The sequence below is a fragment of the Cariama cristata genome, unplaced genomic scaffold (genome assembly GCF_000690535.1).
Source record: "Cariama cristata isolate BGI_N322 unplaced genomic scaffold, ASM69053v1 scaffold289, whole genome shotgun sequence".
Lineage (NCBI taxonomy): Eukaryota > Metazoa > Chordata > Aves > Cariamiformes > Cariamidae > Cariama > Cariama cristata.
The window spans coordinates 58738-75427 of NW_009635009.1; the positions used below are offsets into that span (position 1 = coordinate 58738).

A 16690-nucleotide genomic window follows, 5' to 3' on the forward strand; every position below is an offset into this window, starting at 1 on the left:
GGTTTAAATGCTTCAAGTAACAGAGAGACTCCACCAAATCTATTATAATGTTTTCCCCATGACTAATTCTATTCGCTGCTATAAATGAGCACCTTATTTCTAATCTGAATGTATCAACATGCAGCTTTTAAGTATTCCCTCTTGTTTTTTTCTACTAGATAAAAAACTGGTTTGTCATCATACTGGTTACATAAAAAATCATGAATCAATTAAATGCTGACCTATCAAGGTATGTGTTGAATAGTGTCAGGCAAAATGAAAAATAAATGTATTTTTCCCAAACAGATTATATACACGATTATCACTTGATACAATGAGCTAAGTAATAACCCAGTATCTGAGCCATCAAAATCTATCCATCACCTTTGGTATGCACTCAGGTTGTAAACGAATAATCAAAACCAGCCTTGATTTGCCTTGAGAAGTGATTCTCACTAGCCTTGCGTAAGTATGTTTATGCAAGGTAAATGTAGAACATAATTAGATTTGCACTTCCCACTCATGCTTATATAAGGAAGATGCTTATTCTTCCCCCACCTCCAACCTGCGGACTCTCTTTGTAGGTGTGCACATGGCTACAACCAAGCAACTTCTTGGAGAATCAGCACTTCAAACACCATCACATTGGTTACTTTGAGAAACTTACTGCTGTTAAAGAAAGAAAGCATTTAAAGGTAAAGATAAATTGACATGCAGGTTGCTTCATTTGATGATAACTGTTTACATTTATAACTGACTTAGGTACGATACAGCAAGTAACCACTAAACGTAGTTACTGGTGGATACTTGGCTGGTATAGAACCTGTTGCCAGCCTGAGCCAGACTTCTTGACCATAATTTAACTCTAATAAAGCATTTCCAGTAATGACTCTGTCAGTGTACTTGTTACTATTAATATTTTCAGCCTGAAAAGTGAGTTTGTCTATTCCATCAATGACCAGATAGCCAGAGGCACGTGGACTGAACGATTCAATGGTATATTCAAAAACATAGACCCCCAGATACGGAACATGGAACTTCCCAGTTGCTGGGGCAAATGAAGCTCCGTAGTTGACATCCAGATTGTTAAATCTGATGGGTCCTGGAGTCGTCATTCCATATGTATGAGAGGCAAAAAAAGCCACCATAGGTGCATATCTGTATGATCCTTTCGAAAAATCTAGAAAGGAATAAAGAACAATTTCAAGTAATGTTACATTGTGGAAAGGCAACTCAGACCAGACAGAAGATCAAAAGCAGCTTTTCTGAAGTCACATCATCCAGTAGCCTGGGCTACTCAAACATGGTATTTCTGCACAAACACAGAGGTTTTCTGTATTGTACAAAAAGTAATTTTCTTCACAATTAGCGCTAGGTGTATCCACAAAAGAATAATTTTAGAAACAGCAAGGGAACTTTAGGTTTGTCTCTACTATGTTATCATTAAGGGAGCTGCTATTTTTCTTTTCTTTCTTCCCCCCACCCACCCCTCCCAAGTTCTTCCCACCTCAGGATCTCTTTCATTGTTCATCTGTGTGTGCTGAAGCCAAGAATTTTCTCCACAAATCTTAGACAAAGACCAAAGAGGTTTAGCACTCCTGATGTTAAATGAGGGAATAAAAGTATATGTTTTTCTCTTCAAGCTGAGCCTGCACACTGTGATTCCCTGCCACTGTACAAATATTTTATTCACTATTCATATGCTGTCATGAGTAACAGTCAGCCAAATGGCTGCTGAAAGCTGCATAAAATTCATGTTCGATGTTGCCTAGGTGTAAATTATTTATTTGTTTTCTGGACTGAATAAGCACAGTTTCCACTTTTCTTTTTGAAATATCTTTCAAGGGCTGCATCCTTTGCCGATGAAAATCAGAGGCATGCCTAAAATGACTCCCTGAGGCCATAGTTCCACACATCATGGTAGCTACTGGTATTTATAGAGCATTTATGGCCATGATGAAGCTAGTATTCCCCAGCGATGTGATTTTTACCTCCCTCTTCAAATTCCATGTTATCATGTTCAAATACATCCATTGCTCACCCTCCCGTTCTGCACAATTCAGCAGGGACCTTTCCAGCTTTTATGGCTGATCCCAGCCCAATTTAATCCCATCATCTGGTCATACTAAAGAAAGAGATCATGAGTCACCCACAGGGATTGATGTCTTCAGCACCAAAACACAGGACACTACTACTTGAGTTGGCACTCGTTAAAGTGAAATGTGAGACCTTTGACCAGCAAATGCTTTCTAATTAGGCCCTGGGGCAGAGGCCCGTACTGCTAGCATATTGCACTACTAAATTCTTTACTTGCCGACACTCAGAGAATTGTCGTTCACCAGCTTCGTGCTGCAGTTGACTCCTCCAAAGGGGTGGCGACAAGCACAAACAAAACTCTGTCTGTCGTTGATACAGGTTCCTCCATTCTGGCACGGGGAACTGACACAAGCTGAATACTGCCCTGTGATAGAGAGGGAGGAAAACCAACAACCTCAGTTGCAATGTCATTACAGTGACACTTCCCAAGTTTTCAGTATTTTGGAAAGCCTTCATAAAGCTGGTGGAATTTCTGCTGAGGTTCTGTGTGAAGGCCAACCTCAGACCCTGTCCGGGCTGTTCAGATCACTTGCTAGTCCAGCCTCCCTCTTTGCCTGAACACAGCATGCCCTCGGCTAGCCTCCAAGATGGTCAGAATTATCTGTAAATGAGGAGTTCTGCTCGTCTCAGAGGGTCAAGTACATGTAGTAAGATGAAATATATTACAAATCTAACTTCTTCAGAGCATCTCACTCAAACATTATGAGAAACAACAAAAGATTGGGATATCTGAACAGCTGTGATTGTACAGTCCAAGACACTCCAGTCAACAAAAACCAGCCTTCCCTTGCTCACTTCTTCCCTCCTGTCCTCCTTAATTTAATGACTTCCCTTCCTGCAATGTAAGTTTAAAGCCAGCAAAGCCTGGCTACAGTCAAGCATTAGGAAATTTTCCTTCTGCTGTTACCTACACAAGTCGTTCCATAATAATCTAAGGCAGGGTGGCCTCACAGGCAGTTCTCGGGCCAGATTCAGTCTGAAGGATGCTCATTCCCATAGGGAGAAGGGGGAGGGGGCAAGGCTGAGAATCCACCCCTCCTTGCCACAGCCTGACCCAGAGCCCTGCAGTCCACCCAGCACCAGCTGCTCTCTGCCCACTTCCAGCTGGTCACAGTGGCAGTGAACTTTTGGTGCTGAGCCCCTCACAGCTGGCTCAGCCTCCTTCTTCCCTTCTTGTATGGCAGCCCTCAGACATTAGAGCAAACCAAGACAGAAGTGAAAACCAGGTGGTCTGCAATCATGTGATTAAAGAAATACTTTGGAACAGCTAATTAATCTTTACTAAGAATGGGAATGTGCTGAGAGGCTTGGGGCTGAGCATACTGCAGGACCCCTTCAGAAACAAACAGCAAAACTTGGAAGAGACAATACTGACATACCCAATTTTATTTCCTTCTTTTGGTGAGACAAAAGAAATAGCTATTTTCCTGCTGGTTCAGGCAAATCTGTGCTTTGGTTTGGTTTTACTAATGCAGGCACAGAAGGCTGCTCTTTTCAGACAGAGCCAGCTTATCCTTGGGTGTACCAAAATACAGATTTTACACTGCTGGTGTGCCGGTTGGACTGTCCTGCCTAGGATGCTACTCACCCGGATACGTCACAACCACTGCAGGAGAGCCTGGCTACTGGTGATGAAAGATCTTAAATGCTATCCAAACCACTTCCAGTACTTGTCATTACCCATAAATAACTCAATTCCTAGTTATCTGCCAAGATTGTTGTAAAAGTTTTGTATTGCAAGCGACGCAAATGATACCAAACAGGTGGGTTTGCAGAGCACGCTCACTGAGGATGTCCTTCCTCTCTTCCTGACTAGGTATGAGCCGGCCAGATCATGCCCAGCTGATACGGAGAAATCTGTCGGAGCTCTGAACTGCTGACTCTAAGCGTATGATGTGTTGTCACAGCAGTTTGGGGGGAAGAACATTCAGGTCACATTAAAAATTAAATATTGCTATGAAAAATTCTGAACACAGAGCATTCCCAAGCCATACATTTTTCCTTTCTCTTGCTTTGGTCAAATAAAAGTCAGATGTTTGAGAAAATGAATCTTTTCTTTGCCAGGAACTACCAGCAGAGTTCTGGAAAGAGAACTCCACACAGCCCCGTGATGGTAAATCTAGATTGGTAGGTGGGAACTGAAAAAGCGCTTTCATAAAAGGGTCTGCTTATGGCCAGGGAAATGTTGAACTGGATCTTCACATAGATGTTTCAAGTAATGCCCATAGTTACCTTCAGGTTCCCATCCAGCCATTTCACAGACTGCTGCATTAAGGCAAACTATTTCCATGAGAAATTTTAGTTCAGTGCGTGGAATGCTAAGGCACATCGTACAGTGCCACTTGAATTTGCAAGGATGGAGCATATGGACTTAAAAACACAACAGTAATTGTTTTCACAGAAAATAACGACCACCCCGTAACGCCTGAGATAAAGCCATTTAGGACTGTCATGACTGGGGTCACAGCACAGGCAACAGGACAGGAGGAAATAATGTTTTTCTTCTCAGATAATAGTTTTGCTGCACACTTAACTGAAGTTATTTTTCACTCATATTTACCAAGCATCCACATACTTACCAAGTGTGAAAGGAAAGCAGAAAAGGAAGGAAAACAGCTGATTGTGCTGACTGTATCATATTCCCAAAATACAAAAGCTTTGCGTAAGAACACAGCAGCCTCTCCATTAATTAGCCTCTGCTTATCATGAACAAGAAGTAAATCCAAGAAACAGGAAAAAGATCACAAAAAGGAAATGATAGTGAGATTGAGACTAATGTTTTCACAGTCTGCTGAGGGATGATTTTGCCTGAACTTAACCTTCAAGTTGAATCAAATTCAGACATAGCTTTACCTACAATAAATTAACCCTCCAGGTGCAGCATTGTTTAACAGCAGCTGGGGAGCCTGCTCCATTTGCTAAAACTAGGAGAAGCTGTGAAAAGGTCTGAGTCAAGTTAGGATTTTCAGAGCAAGAGGCAAATGCCTTAGATCTCCGCTGAGCAGGTAATCTCTACGTAATTTCCATAGGATCTTACAATAACCAATAACATGTTTTTGCTGTCGTTCCTGGCTGCAGCTGCCCCTCTGCCCAGTATTTTCTTTTTCATTTTCCTTGCAGAAAGGTGTCCTGAGACACTATGTCCATATTCTCTGCTTGGGGTAAAGGTGCCAAGAGGTTCAGATTAGAAAAGCATTTCGTGCTATAGTACATATCCTATTTTTAATTAATTTTCCTCAACTTAGTAGTGTGAATGAATAAAATAAGCTAAAGCCTTAAATTGCAGCTACCAATGGCAGGGAATAAACTGAATGCAGTTGCCATTTACCCTCAGTACAGTAGGAGTGAGGAGAGCCAGTTAACGCTGAGTTTTGCTACTCTTTGGAAGGGCAAGCCGCCAGCAGCTCTTTTGGGAAATAGACTGCCAATGCTGTACAAACAAACCTTCAGACAAATAATGAAGCTCTGTCAGTATCTGCTGGGGTGTTGTTTAGAAGCAAATCAAATATTTAGCAATTTAAGGGTCTCCTTATGGAAAGAAGTGACTCCAGTGGTTCAATTTGGAAACGTCTGAGCAGGAAGTAACTTACCAACATTTTCTCAATATTTAGCTATCAGTAACTGTCTCTCAGGAAGCCCTGGGAGACTGGAAGAGCCTGGGAATCTGCTCAGCCACCCTGCTCGCACGGGGTCAGACTGATTGTCAGTCTACAATTATTAATCACCTCTGGCTTAACAGTCTCACTCTGACAGCAATAAAAGCCATGGGCATCCCCAGTAGCCTAAATGTGAGGAATGCCAGGGAGCAGGGGGAAAGAGGCAGCCCCACCAGGGCTGGCACCCAGGGACTGAGGGTGACAGCAGGACTGGTGCCTCACCTGGAGAGGTGACAAGCAGAGCATGGCAGGTTGGCCATGGTAACCAGAGTTAGTCACAGCCCAGCATGACTGAAAAGGTCTGGGATTTTGGTTTGAGCTGAATCAGAGATGCCAGGCCCAGGGGCAGGGTGTGCAGTCTGGGGGCTAGGTTGGGATCCCCGGGGCAATGCAGGCTGTCGGTGCACCCGGGGCCCGGACAGGGATTCAGGTGTAAGCGCTGTGTAGAGTGTCTGTGGTACAGAAAAGCACAAAGATTCACCCGCAGCGCTCTTGGGCAGAAAGTAAGGAGGAGAGGTGCCGCAGCTGTGCTCGCCTGTTTGGGGTCAAGACTGACCTGGTCCGAGCGACTTGGACTCTGTTAAGTAGAGGTATCTAATACTTCCAGTGTGGTCATTTCAGGATCTCTAAATTAAAAACAAGGCAGCTTCATCTACCCATTAGTCTAAAGAGTAAGTATGCAAAATTGAAGTGTAGGTCATAAAACTGAAATAGAATAACCATCAACCTTGTGCAATTAAAACACAAGATGGAAAATATTTAAATAGGTTAATTTCACTGCAGGCTTGAATGAAAAAGCGACAATGGAAGCTTGCATTTCTATTAGGAGTCTGAAATCACGTGAAAACAAAATCAGAAATAAGAGAGAGAAAATGAAAATAAAAAGAAATTACCTCTCTCTCACATATATGCACTGTTTTAAATACATAAATATAGCACAGCCGCACTCTCAGATATTCCTTGATGGGAGGGTGGCATAATCTGAATAAAGCAAACCCCCAACTAATACAAGAGATACTACGAGAGAGTGCATTCACCTTTGGAAAGCACGGCAGCCTCTAGATTCTCTAAATGCACTCAATGGCAACAGGAAAACTGGAACTGAGCTAAGCTGCCCTTACACTGCATCATGCGTTTCTGCAGCAGAAGAGTACATTAGAAGGTAGGACCAGACATAATCCATAACCAAGACTAATGAAGAGTTTATTATATATTTTTGTCTTTAAAGGCTGTCCTCTCCCTTATGTTAGATACTTGAAGCTGTCTTAAGACCATCACTTTTTTATTCACCCTGGGCTGCCATTACAGGTAGTATCAGGTAAAGCTCCTCATGCATGTATTGCGGCCTCTAGCTGACATAAACCTTTCCTTTTGTTCATTCCATGGTATGGGAAGTCTCCAAACTTGTATGTCCCTGCGTACGCAATGCAAACTGACATTGTTTGCCCTTGATTTCAAATAACTACTGAGGAAAGTATTATCTCAGGGCCAAATCCTGAACACATTAAAGCCAATGAAAATCCCAATCCGTTAGAGTAGGATCAAATAGTGAACATATTGGAATCAAGGTGAATTGTCATTCACCTCTTTCTAGAATTTTATTCTAATCTTTTTGAATTCAAAAAGACAATCTAAGATGTAATAAATTTTATAATTAGCCAATTATGTCTTAGGGTTTCGTCTAGAAACTTCAGTAGAGTTGGCACATATCTCTGGGTGGTCTCCTGGAACTTGAGAGAAAAAGCTTTCCTGGAGAAGCAAGATCTACCCAGGCAGAAGATGAATACTGGCTAATTAGGATAATGGTCTTACTTCTCTAACTTACAGAAATGTAATGGATGACTTTGCTAGGCATGAAATATCATTGAGTGCAAAAGCTCATTACTGATGGAAAAGTCTGCATAAACATTGCTATGTAGAAACTTTGCTTAAAAATAGAGCTATTCAACATCCACAAAGATCTGCACTTTCTGTAAGAGTGAGCATACATCCAATGTTTTCAAGCAAGCTATTTGTTAAAATTCAGCATGAGATAAATAATAAACAGGAAAGACATTAATTCATTAATGTGGAGTAAAAAACAGAGCAGGTGGCAGCTTCCTGTGCTCCAGGTAGGTAGCGCTAGTGACATTTTCCAACAAAGTAGATGACTCGGGAAGGATCAAAGGCATCGTATCTCATTTTCCCTTAATTTTAATTGTGAATAAGGGTTTTGAATTTCTCTCTCATGCAGTGGCAGGAACAAGTAGAAAACAGAAATGACTGAGAAAGAATTGCCATTTTTAATATAAAAATATTCAAATTATTTGTAGTAAGACTTTGGCAAGTCTTGGTGCATTGTTAAGCGTGACCACCTGTTGGAACAGCTGTAGAATAGCTCTCTAACTGAAAAGATAACTAAGGATTGAAATCCTTCAGTGGGGATGGCTCTCAACAGAGGTCAAGCTACTCATGGGACTGCAGCTTTAAAAAGGATCCTTTCCATCGAATATTGAAAAGTGCTGTACCTAGGACAGGAGGAGATGAAGGAGGGAGGCAGGGAGGAGGGAAGAGGCATGGAGAGGGAAAGGGAAAAGGAGATTGCCTATGGTCTTAATACAAGAACAAGAGTGGTAGCTTTTACTACCCCTACATCTGCTTACAACAGTAACTAAATATCGTTTCAGAAATGTTTGTAAGTTTAAGAATGCTTTACAGAAAAGATTGAGGTCTGGGTCGTCAAAAGTATCTGGACATCTATTTGTCATTTAGGAATCTGTCCCACTTATTTTAATGTGAATTAGAGTCCTTTGAGGATTTCTAGTCACCCAACCACTCTTTATTTTCTGTATTTTCCCCGAAATTATATTTCTATAAAATGTTAGCTTGTGCTATTGATTTTCACTCAAGTCTGATTCCAAAAGTCATAACTCAGAGTTTGTATTTCTGTGAATTCAACCATTTGAATTCATGTCACATGATGACGTTTCAATTTACGTTCAGAAGCGAATCACACTCAAAATGTCCCTTTTAAGAACGACAGCTCCTACTCAGCTGATTTGTTCTCCAGATGGACTTGAGTCAAACCTACTTTATTGGCTGGGCTCCTGATTCTGCAACAACACAAGGCTGTGATTGTAACTGCATTAATAACCTCAATGAAGTACTGAAGGAGCTGGCAAAACCCTCATTACAGTCATTTGGTGTATTCACTTGCTTCAGGTTTTTGATACTTTTCATCCTCACTGACACTGCAAAGTACTGATAGAACTCCAGATTTCTCTCCCAGCTTGCACGGGTTTTTTTTACTGAAATTGCTAATAGAGATGCAGGCACAAAAGTCTTGTAGTTCAGATTTTGTCTAAATTGTCAGTTACAGTCAAAAGGTCAGGTTCTCAGCTGAGTGTGTCTGCATGCACATATATCTTAAACTGATCAGATGTGAATTTAAGGAAAATTAAATGCAGCTTCTAGATGCCTTAGTGCAGAGTGTCCTCATAAGAAAAATAAATTCTCTTGTAAGCAAGAGACTAGAGTAACCTCAGGTTCCTCTGAAATACTCTTTATAGCAGTCTTCTGACTTTTTACTCACCCTCAGTCAAGTTCTGCCACCTCAATGGATCACAATGGTTACATAAGCCTTTATTACAAAGATCCTAATTTTTAGTAGAGTAAAATGCATTACCTGGATCTATGGTATTATCCGTGTTCCGCTGAGTTCGACTTGCCAGGCTCATGGTGACGTTTGCTGCTCCTTTTTTTGCTGGGGTTGGTTTCTTTATAACGGGTTTCACCTGCTTCTGAAGTTTGGTGATGTTGTTCATTGCATTTGCCACTGATATGTCAACATGCTGGGTTAAATTTGTCAAGATAGTTCCTGCTTTTATTTCAAGCACAGATTCCATGAGCTCTTTGAGGCCTGTCTGCAGCAGGGGGATATCTAGCTGAGCAAGTTTAATTAGCACAGGTATACTCGCATTCACTTTTTGGATGCTGTTGTTGGTATCCTGACACAGTCCCCAGGCCTCATGAGCAGTCTTGTTCAGAAGTGGAATGCTGTTTGAGAAGCGGATCGACTTGGCTTCCAGGGCCTTGATCCTGGAACTCAGTGTCTGGAGCTGAAGTGAGACCACTTGTTCTTTCTCTGTCAATGTAGCTTTGGTTTTTTTCAGTGAGACACAGTTGTTTGCCAAAAACTTGGAAATTTTTGACTCGACATTCAGAAGGCGAACCTCATGGTCCTTTGATTCTGACAGGGAGTCAATTAGTTTTTCTTCTAGGTGGCTGATATCTTGTTGTTGATTGTCCAATTTCGACGATGTATCATTTAAAAGATAGAAAAGTCTTCTGAAATTGTGGAGGATACTTTTGTCAGACTCCTCATATGGAAGATCAGAAAGGGATGGTGCTACTTGTGAAGTGAATTCATACTTCTTGCCAATGAGCCATGTCTGGAGGGATTCATTCAACTGTTGGAACTGAGGAATGAAAGCCAGGAGGCTGTCCAGTTTCTCAGCTCTGCCACAGCAGTCTTCAGTTTCATTTCTTAGAGCATGTAGCATATCTTTCTGTACGTAGTTATCTTGAATAGAATCAATAGCGCTGTTTATTACCATCATGGTCTTGTTTAGGCCATCTTCTATTTCCATGGAGCATTCATTAACACGACTCTCAAACAGTTCCTGATAAACCTGAGATTCATTTTTAAGTCCTTCCTGAGTTTTGGAAAGCTCCTTAATTGCAGAATTCATTCTGTTAATGACAGTAGTGAGGTTTTCAAGCTTCTCATTGATTTCTTCAGCTTGGATTTGTTGTTCATACTCTGAAGTCAGACTAAAAGGTACCCCTTGTTCAATCAAGGGTTGCAAGATCTCCATATCATAGCACAAATCATTAATTTGCTCATTCATTTTGTCCATCTTATTGTCCAATGGAAGGACCAGATCAGAGAGACTTTTGTTTAGGACAAGCACATTCTCTTGGGTTGCTGCCAGCTGTGTTTGGAATTCCCTTCTGTTCTCTGACAACATGTCATCACAGACCCCCAGAACAGAGTCTCTCTGAATTTCCAGCGCAACACTGAGATTGCTAATCTTGCTATCTTGGACTCTTAAGTCATCATAGATCTGCAGCACCATCATGCCTTGTTTCTTTACTTTCTCATGCAGTGTGAACATGTACTCTGTAACATTGTACTCCGTGACTTTATCTGCTGAAGGGATGTTTTGGCTTGAAGACTGTTCAGCTGATAACAATTGTTCATGAGCATCTTTCATTTCAGTAAGAGTCCTATTTAAAGATTCATAATAAATGACACTCCTTGACTGCTGATGCTCCAAGTTATCTTCCAAGGATTTCTGCTTTTCCTGTAAAGCTTTCACAGGCTTGTCACAAGTGAGGGCTATTTCCTCTTTCATTTGCACCATATGACTCTTTAGCTCCAGAATGTCAAGCTTTGTTGGCCCACTGTCTTTCTCCTGAGTAAATTTTTGTTGGGTTTCATTCAGATGCTTGACTAATTGTTTTGTATTTTCAAGATCATCTGACAAACTAGACACAGTCTTGAAAATTTGAGCCATGCTCTCTTGCATTTCACTTTGAAATACTTTGAAGTGCTCTCTGACAATGTCTTTGACTAATTCATTAACACTTTTGGATTTGAGACCTTTGGGAAAAAGGAGAAATACGGAGACAATCAAATTAATTGTGTTAGCAACATCTAAGGTTTTTTTTCCACAATGTGAGCAAACACAGTGCTGTACAGAAGTGAAACACATACATCCCTGCCCCAATTTACCCACCCATAGAGCAAAATTTAAAGCTGAGGAGTGTAGAGGACGGCTAATAGTGTTTGAAGAATCATCCTTATTTCTACTGAAATCAACGGGAGCTTTGCTATTATTTTGAAAGGGCAAACTCAGCCTCTGCATGTGGTATCAACTTTGATCTCCTAGCTAAGCTGTTTCTGAGCACTGAAATGAGGAGATCTGTGTGCTTTTGTGGCTTGCTCATAAGAAAATGATATGTCCTTTCTCCACTAGGAAAGGAAGGAAAAAACACCTGCTTCCCTGACATTATGGTCAAGAAATAAAAGCAGAGATTTCTGTTTTCCTGATTTCCTTCCTATTGTATTGCATGTGCTAAGTGATCATGTAGCACACTATAGTGAGAAAGAAGCAAAATAGAATAGCCTTATTGAATATCTAAAGTTAATAACGTGACAACCTCTGCAAAAGGAAGGCAGACATTTTAAAGGTACAAACGTTTAGTTAGTCCTGTGTACAACTCTTTAAATACCTCCTAGGAATACTGATCCTGAAAAGCACTGCACAGAGGTGAACGTGTGGGAATTCTGCTCCTGTGGATAACATCAAATTATGTCTCCTGTATAGCCTTAGATGGGTTAAGACAGTCATAAAATACTGTTCATGAAGAGTGCTGCAGAACATATTTCAATTAATTAGAGCAGTAGCTCTGCTCTGGTGTGAGATCAGAAGGATTTTTAAAACTTGTTCTCCAAAGGTAGCCCCTATATCCAGCTAGAACACTGAAACATTCTTTGCACATTTTTTCTAAACCCTATGAACACTTGCAGCCAGCTTGTGATATAACAGTTAAACCCTTCAACCTCTAAAATGCCTTGATGACCATAAGTTCTCCGGTTAAAACTGTATTGATAAAGGCAGAAATTCTCTGTTGCTTTCCTCTATTCTCCTCTCAATTACTTCTATATCCTGGATTTTATTGCTTCATCTCTAGAACAGCAAGGTGTGTTCCAAAACCTTCTTTGAAAGTACATTCTCAGCAAGAGCAGTAAAATGGCAGGAAATCAGACCCGTGAAACCCAATGCAACTTTGGACTCCGAGGGTGCAAAAGGATTCCAAATAAAAATGGTTTTGTTCTGCACACTAGAGAGAAGCACAGTACTTTTTCTATTCAGGAAATCCATTTGAATTGTGCGTGTGTTTCCAGCCAGAAACAGGGATAAAGTAGTAGATAATATTTGCTTTTTACGAACTATAAATGAGTCCCAGTCTTCATTATGCCTGGTAAAATGGACAGTAAACACCTCTAATGCTTAGGGGAGAAATCTCTCCCTCGTTCAGATGGTGAGTTTTTTCAAGGCAGGATATAATAAGCAGGTGCAATAAGTTTGCTTGTCTAGAAAAGAGCCACTTCAGAAATATAGCATGGAGTTTCCTGTGCAATAAACTCATTTATGGTCAACTGTGGTCGCAGATGTCACAGCAAATTTTACACAGAGTATGAAAAACAACAAAGTGATAATACTGAGATTGCCTTCATCATTTTACTTTTTACTACCCGAACAGCAAGTAAACAACTGGATAGATGTATACACATGAATGCACACATGAACATGCACACTCACACACAGAGCTTTGTCAGTGAACTTCAGTGAAGGAAAAACAGTAAGGTAAGATACCTGAGAATAAGGATGTCCTGGCAGCTGAGAGGAAGAACCAAGATATGAATGCAGAGTGAAATAACTGATATGCAGAGAAACCATTGTAACAGATGATTTGGTCAGGCTACTTTATGATGCTGAAAAAGTTCTGTGCTTTAAGAGACATAATGAGCCGTGAAGAGAAGTTTAATGGCTGTGGAAGGAAACAAGGCTACTCTACATCTTCTGTGAGGAATTAATTACATTTCTTCATCTCAGTAAAATTCTTGACAACAGACCATCCTGCTGCGAGAGGTCTCCCACAGGATCCATACTGGCCTTTTCTTTCTGTGACAGTGAAGAAACTGCCAGCCTTACTCTCTCCCATTCCTACTCTATTTAGTTGGATCACAGGTGCTGCATGGAGCTCAGCTCTGGTTTTCAGGTGTTCTTGTTATCAAGGGGGTGGAACCTGACAAAACAGACAGCTTTGAGTTTCTCTCCCTTACTTGCTGGCTAGGACAACTAGGCACCTGGTAAGCAAGTGCTGTTCCAAAGTTCACCAGGGGCTGTGGGACCACGTTTCTCCACAGAAAGACCAGACCCCAAAATGCACTGTAGGTGACAACTGGGTATATTCTTAAGCTTGAGCTGAGAATACACATGAGTACATTCATGGATGTAACTCAATTTCTCTGTTGCTCATTTTGAAATAGAAAGGTCCTAACTACCTGTGAACATTAAAGATCTCTTGCAATTTTTATGAGATTATAAATTTTAATTTTAACTCCCTGGCTGAAATCCAAAGTGTGTAATTACTTTATGTCAACATATATTCCCTTTGCAGTTTCAATTATTTGAAGAATAATGTGCAAAAGGAATGTATGTACACAAAAGACTGAGTTAAGTTTATATATCCAGCTGTAAATGACATTTCTGACTTGGAAGTGATTAACACTCCATTGCTGAGTTCATTTTTAAAGGAGTGTACATTTTAATAATTAAGAGGAAAGAAGTCTGTAAAAAGGCTTGATGTGGAGTGAAAGGAGGACAAAAGAATAGTAAGAAGCAAGCAGAGTTTATTAAATTAAAGGGAAAACAGCAAACTGTTTTCTCTAAGTAAAAAGTAGAAACAGTCTCCTGAGTACTGAAAACTATTTTTAAAATGCACAACAGGTTTCACTATTTAAATTAGAGGAGAATATCCGTTACTCCAGTGAGTGTTGCCCTGTATCAATAGATGATGGGTTTGTGGGAGAAGTCTATTCACAGATGAAACCAAGAAATAAAGACTTTGTAAACTGTATTGAATTGCTTGCTCACAGAAACAGACCTCACTCCTAATCAACTCCGACACAAAGCTGGGTAGCTATTAAGAATTTCTGTGATAAGAAAAAAGGTGATTAATGGATATGAGCAATGGACCTGGGCACTATGGGAAGAAAATGGAAAACTAGGGGAAGAAGGAAGAAGTCTGAATAGCATGAAGCAACTACAGATTTACTGTGCTTCAAAAGCACGTTGCTTCAGGATGGCAGTGGTAGCGGGGAAAGTTGTGCTTTGATTCAGGTGAGCTTCTAAGCGTAATTTTTAGCAAGTCTGATGTGCCTATACCGCACATCTGTACCAAGTGAGAGGACAGCATGGAAACTCCTTCCAGCTCCTTCTACTTTAGGATGCTCTTTGCCCACTTCCAGTATGACTGATATTCCCTGGACAGTATGACAAAGTATGATATTCCCTGGACAGAAACAGCAGTTGCCCTTTGACATTACATACACAAGCCAACAGAAACACTAACCCTGTTCTCTTTCCTCTCCTTCCCATACCTATGTATGAGTCAAAAATAATCTGTATTACAGTGCCCATAATTAGAGTTGGGGAAAGTAGGTGATAGCAGCATTTTCATTAGAGCTACTTGATTAGGAGATAGATTGAGAACATAAATCAAAAAAGGGCCAGCAACTGGAGATTTCATCTAGGCAGGTATAACATAGAGCATTGAAGATAAAAACAAGAGAGGCTTGAAACACATTTGCAGAGAAGTGTGAAATAATGGGGGTTTTTGTACTGCACATTTTAATTAGGACTTGGACTCTTAAATATAGATAGGGAATGGAGAAGCAGGAGCACAGGATGCAGCAAAAGACCTCTTGGAATAGCATGAAAATAACAGCTAGAAGGAGTGGAATATAAAAAAGAATGAAGAGAAAGCAGAAGGGAAATCTGAAATATTCAAAGACAAATGAAATGTATGCCCAAGGGTCAAGAACACCATCTAGCAATATGTGGAGAGGTGAAAGCAGGTCACTGAGCGAGAGACAGGATAAACTTGATCCAGGGTACAAGAGAGCCATCTAGCACGTGGCATGGGCAACTCAGGAGACAGAAAATACAAGAAATTGGATCATACTTGGTAAATTCAAGGGAGATACAAAAGCACTTATTTTTTCATTAAGTTTTATCTCAGTGTAAGGAGCTCCATTGCACATCAAGGAAATGAAAGATTCAGTCCCAATCTGTTTGTTAAACACCATTCCTGCAGGATGCACAAGGAACGGATGCATAATTCTGCTGGCGAGGGTCTGCCCAACCTCCTGATCCCTGGCCGTGTCTTTCTTGCGTACCGAATAAGAGTATAAATGTTCATCAAATGTAGCCTAATATGATCAGAGGCAAATAAAAAAGTTTGCCATGTTATAAATACAACAGCCACAGAATTCTTTACATGTTTCCCCTGCATATGTGAATTATGTATTAAAGAATATTACTTAGACTTAGTAGCAAAGTAAATACTACATCCTTTAGCAGCTGTCAGATAAACAAAAAAACAGAGATAAGAATATTTGCAGAAGCTCTAAGTAAATGACAACACCTTGACAGTGGCTTAAGTTACGATGTAGACAATATAGTACCCAAGAACGTAAGTTTTTTGTCACTATAAAAGACACCATAACAAATGTCAAAATAAACAAATCCCTCTATTGTGAAATGAAACTAAAAGAGTTCTCCCTATCAATGTTGAGCAACAGAATAGGACAGTCCATGAATGTTTTTAGCATTTTTTTTTTCCTGGCACCTTTAACTGGGTGAGTGATTACATTAATTTATTCTTTCTTACCTTTTAGAAAAGATTGGAAGTCTCTGCCCTTATCTTCATTGATTTTGCCTTCCAGAGAAGAAAGCGTCTTGCTCACATCATTCATTGCAGCAGCAATGCCGTCAACCTTCTTCTGTAGAAAAGTCAGCTTCATCTCCTGGCTGCTAATCTTCTCATTCATTTTTTGTGTAACTGCTTGGTCAGAGAACAAAACGAGAAGAAAAAAAAAACAACCTAGTGTTACAACACTGGGGGGGGAGAAAGTGTAATTGACTGGAGAGACATTAGCTGGAAGTGGGGTGAAATGTTTCTGAATTTTTAGTCTTGAGTGAATCATCTTGGGTTTTGTCATGTATCATGTATTAGTGACACTCAGCAGCACAACAGTAACTAATTACTGAAGCATCTGTATCCATTATAAAGTATTTATAATTCTACAAGAGTATTTTGAATGGTTAGCATATTTTAACCAG

At 40.4% G+C, this 16690-nt stretch overlaps 1 protein-coding gene across 1 annotated transcript; it reads right to left on the bottom strand.

Moving 5' to 3' along the window:
- Positions 1 to 737: 737 nt before the first annotated feature.
- Positions 738 to 16412, bottom strand: MMRN1 (multimerin 1; the record flags this gene model as incomplete). Its single annotated transcript, XM_009707338.1, has 4 exons — positions 738 to 1159; positions 2294 to 2440; positions 9397 to 11376; positions 16239 to 16412. Coding segments are annotated over 4 exons (2723 nt in total), but the record flags the coding sequence as incomplete, so codon positions are not given.
- Between the last annotated feature and the right edge of the window lie 278 nt (positions 16413 to 16690).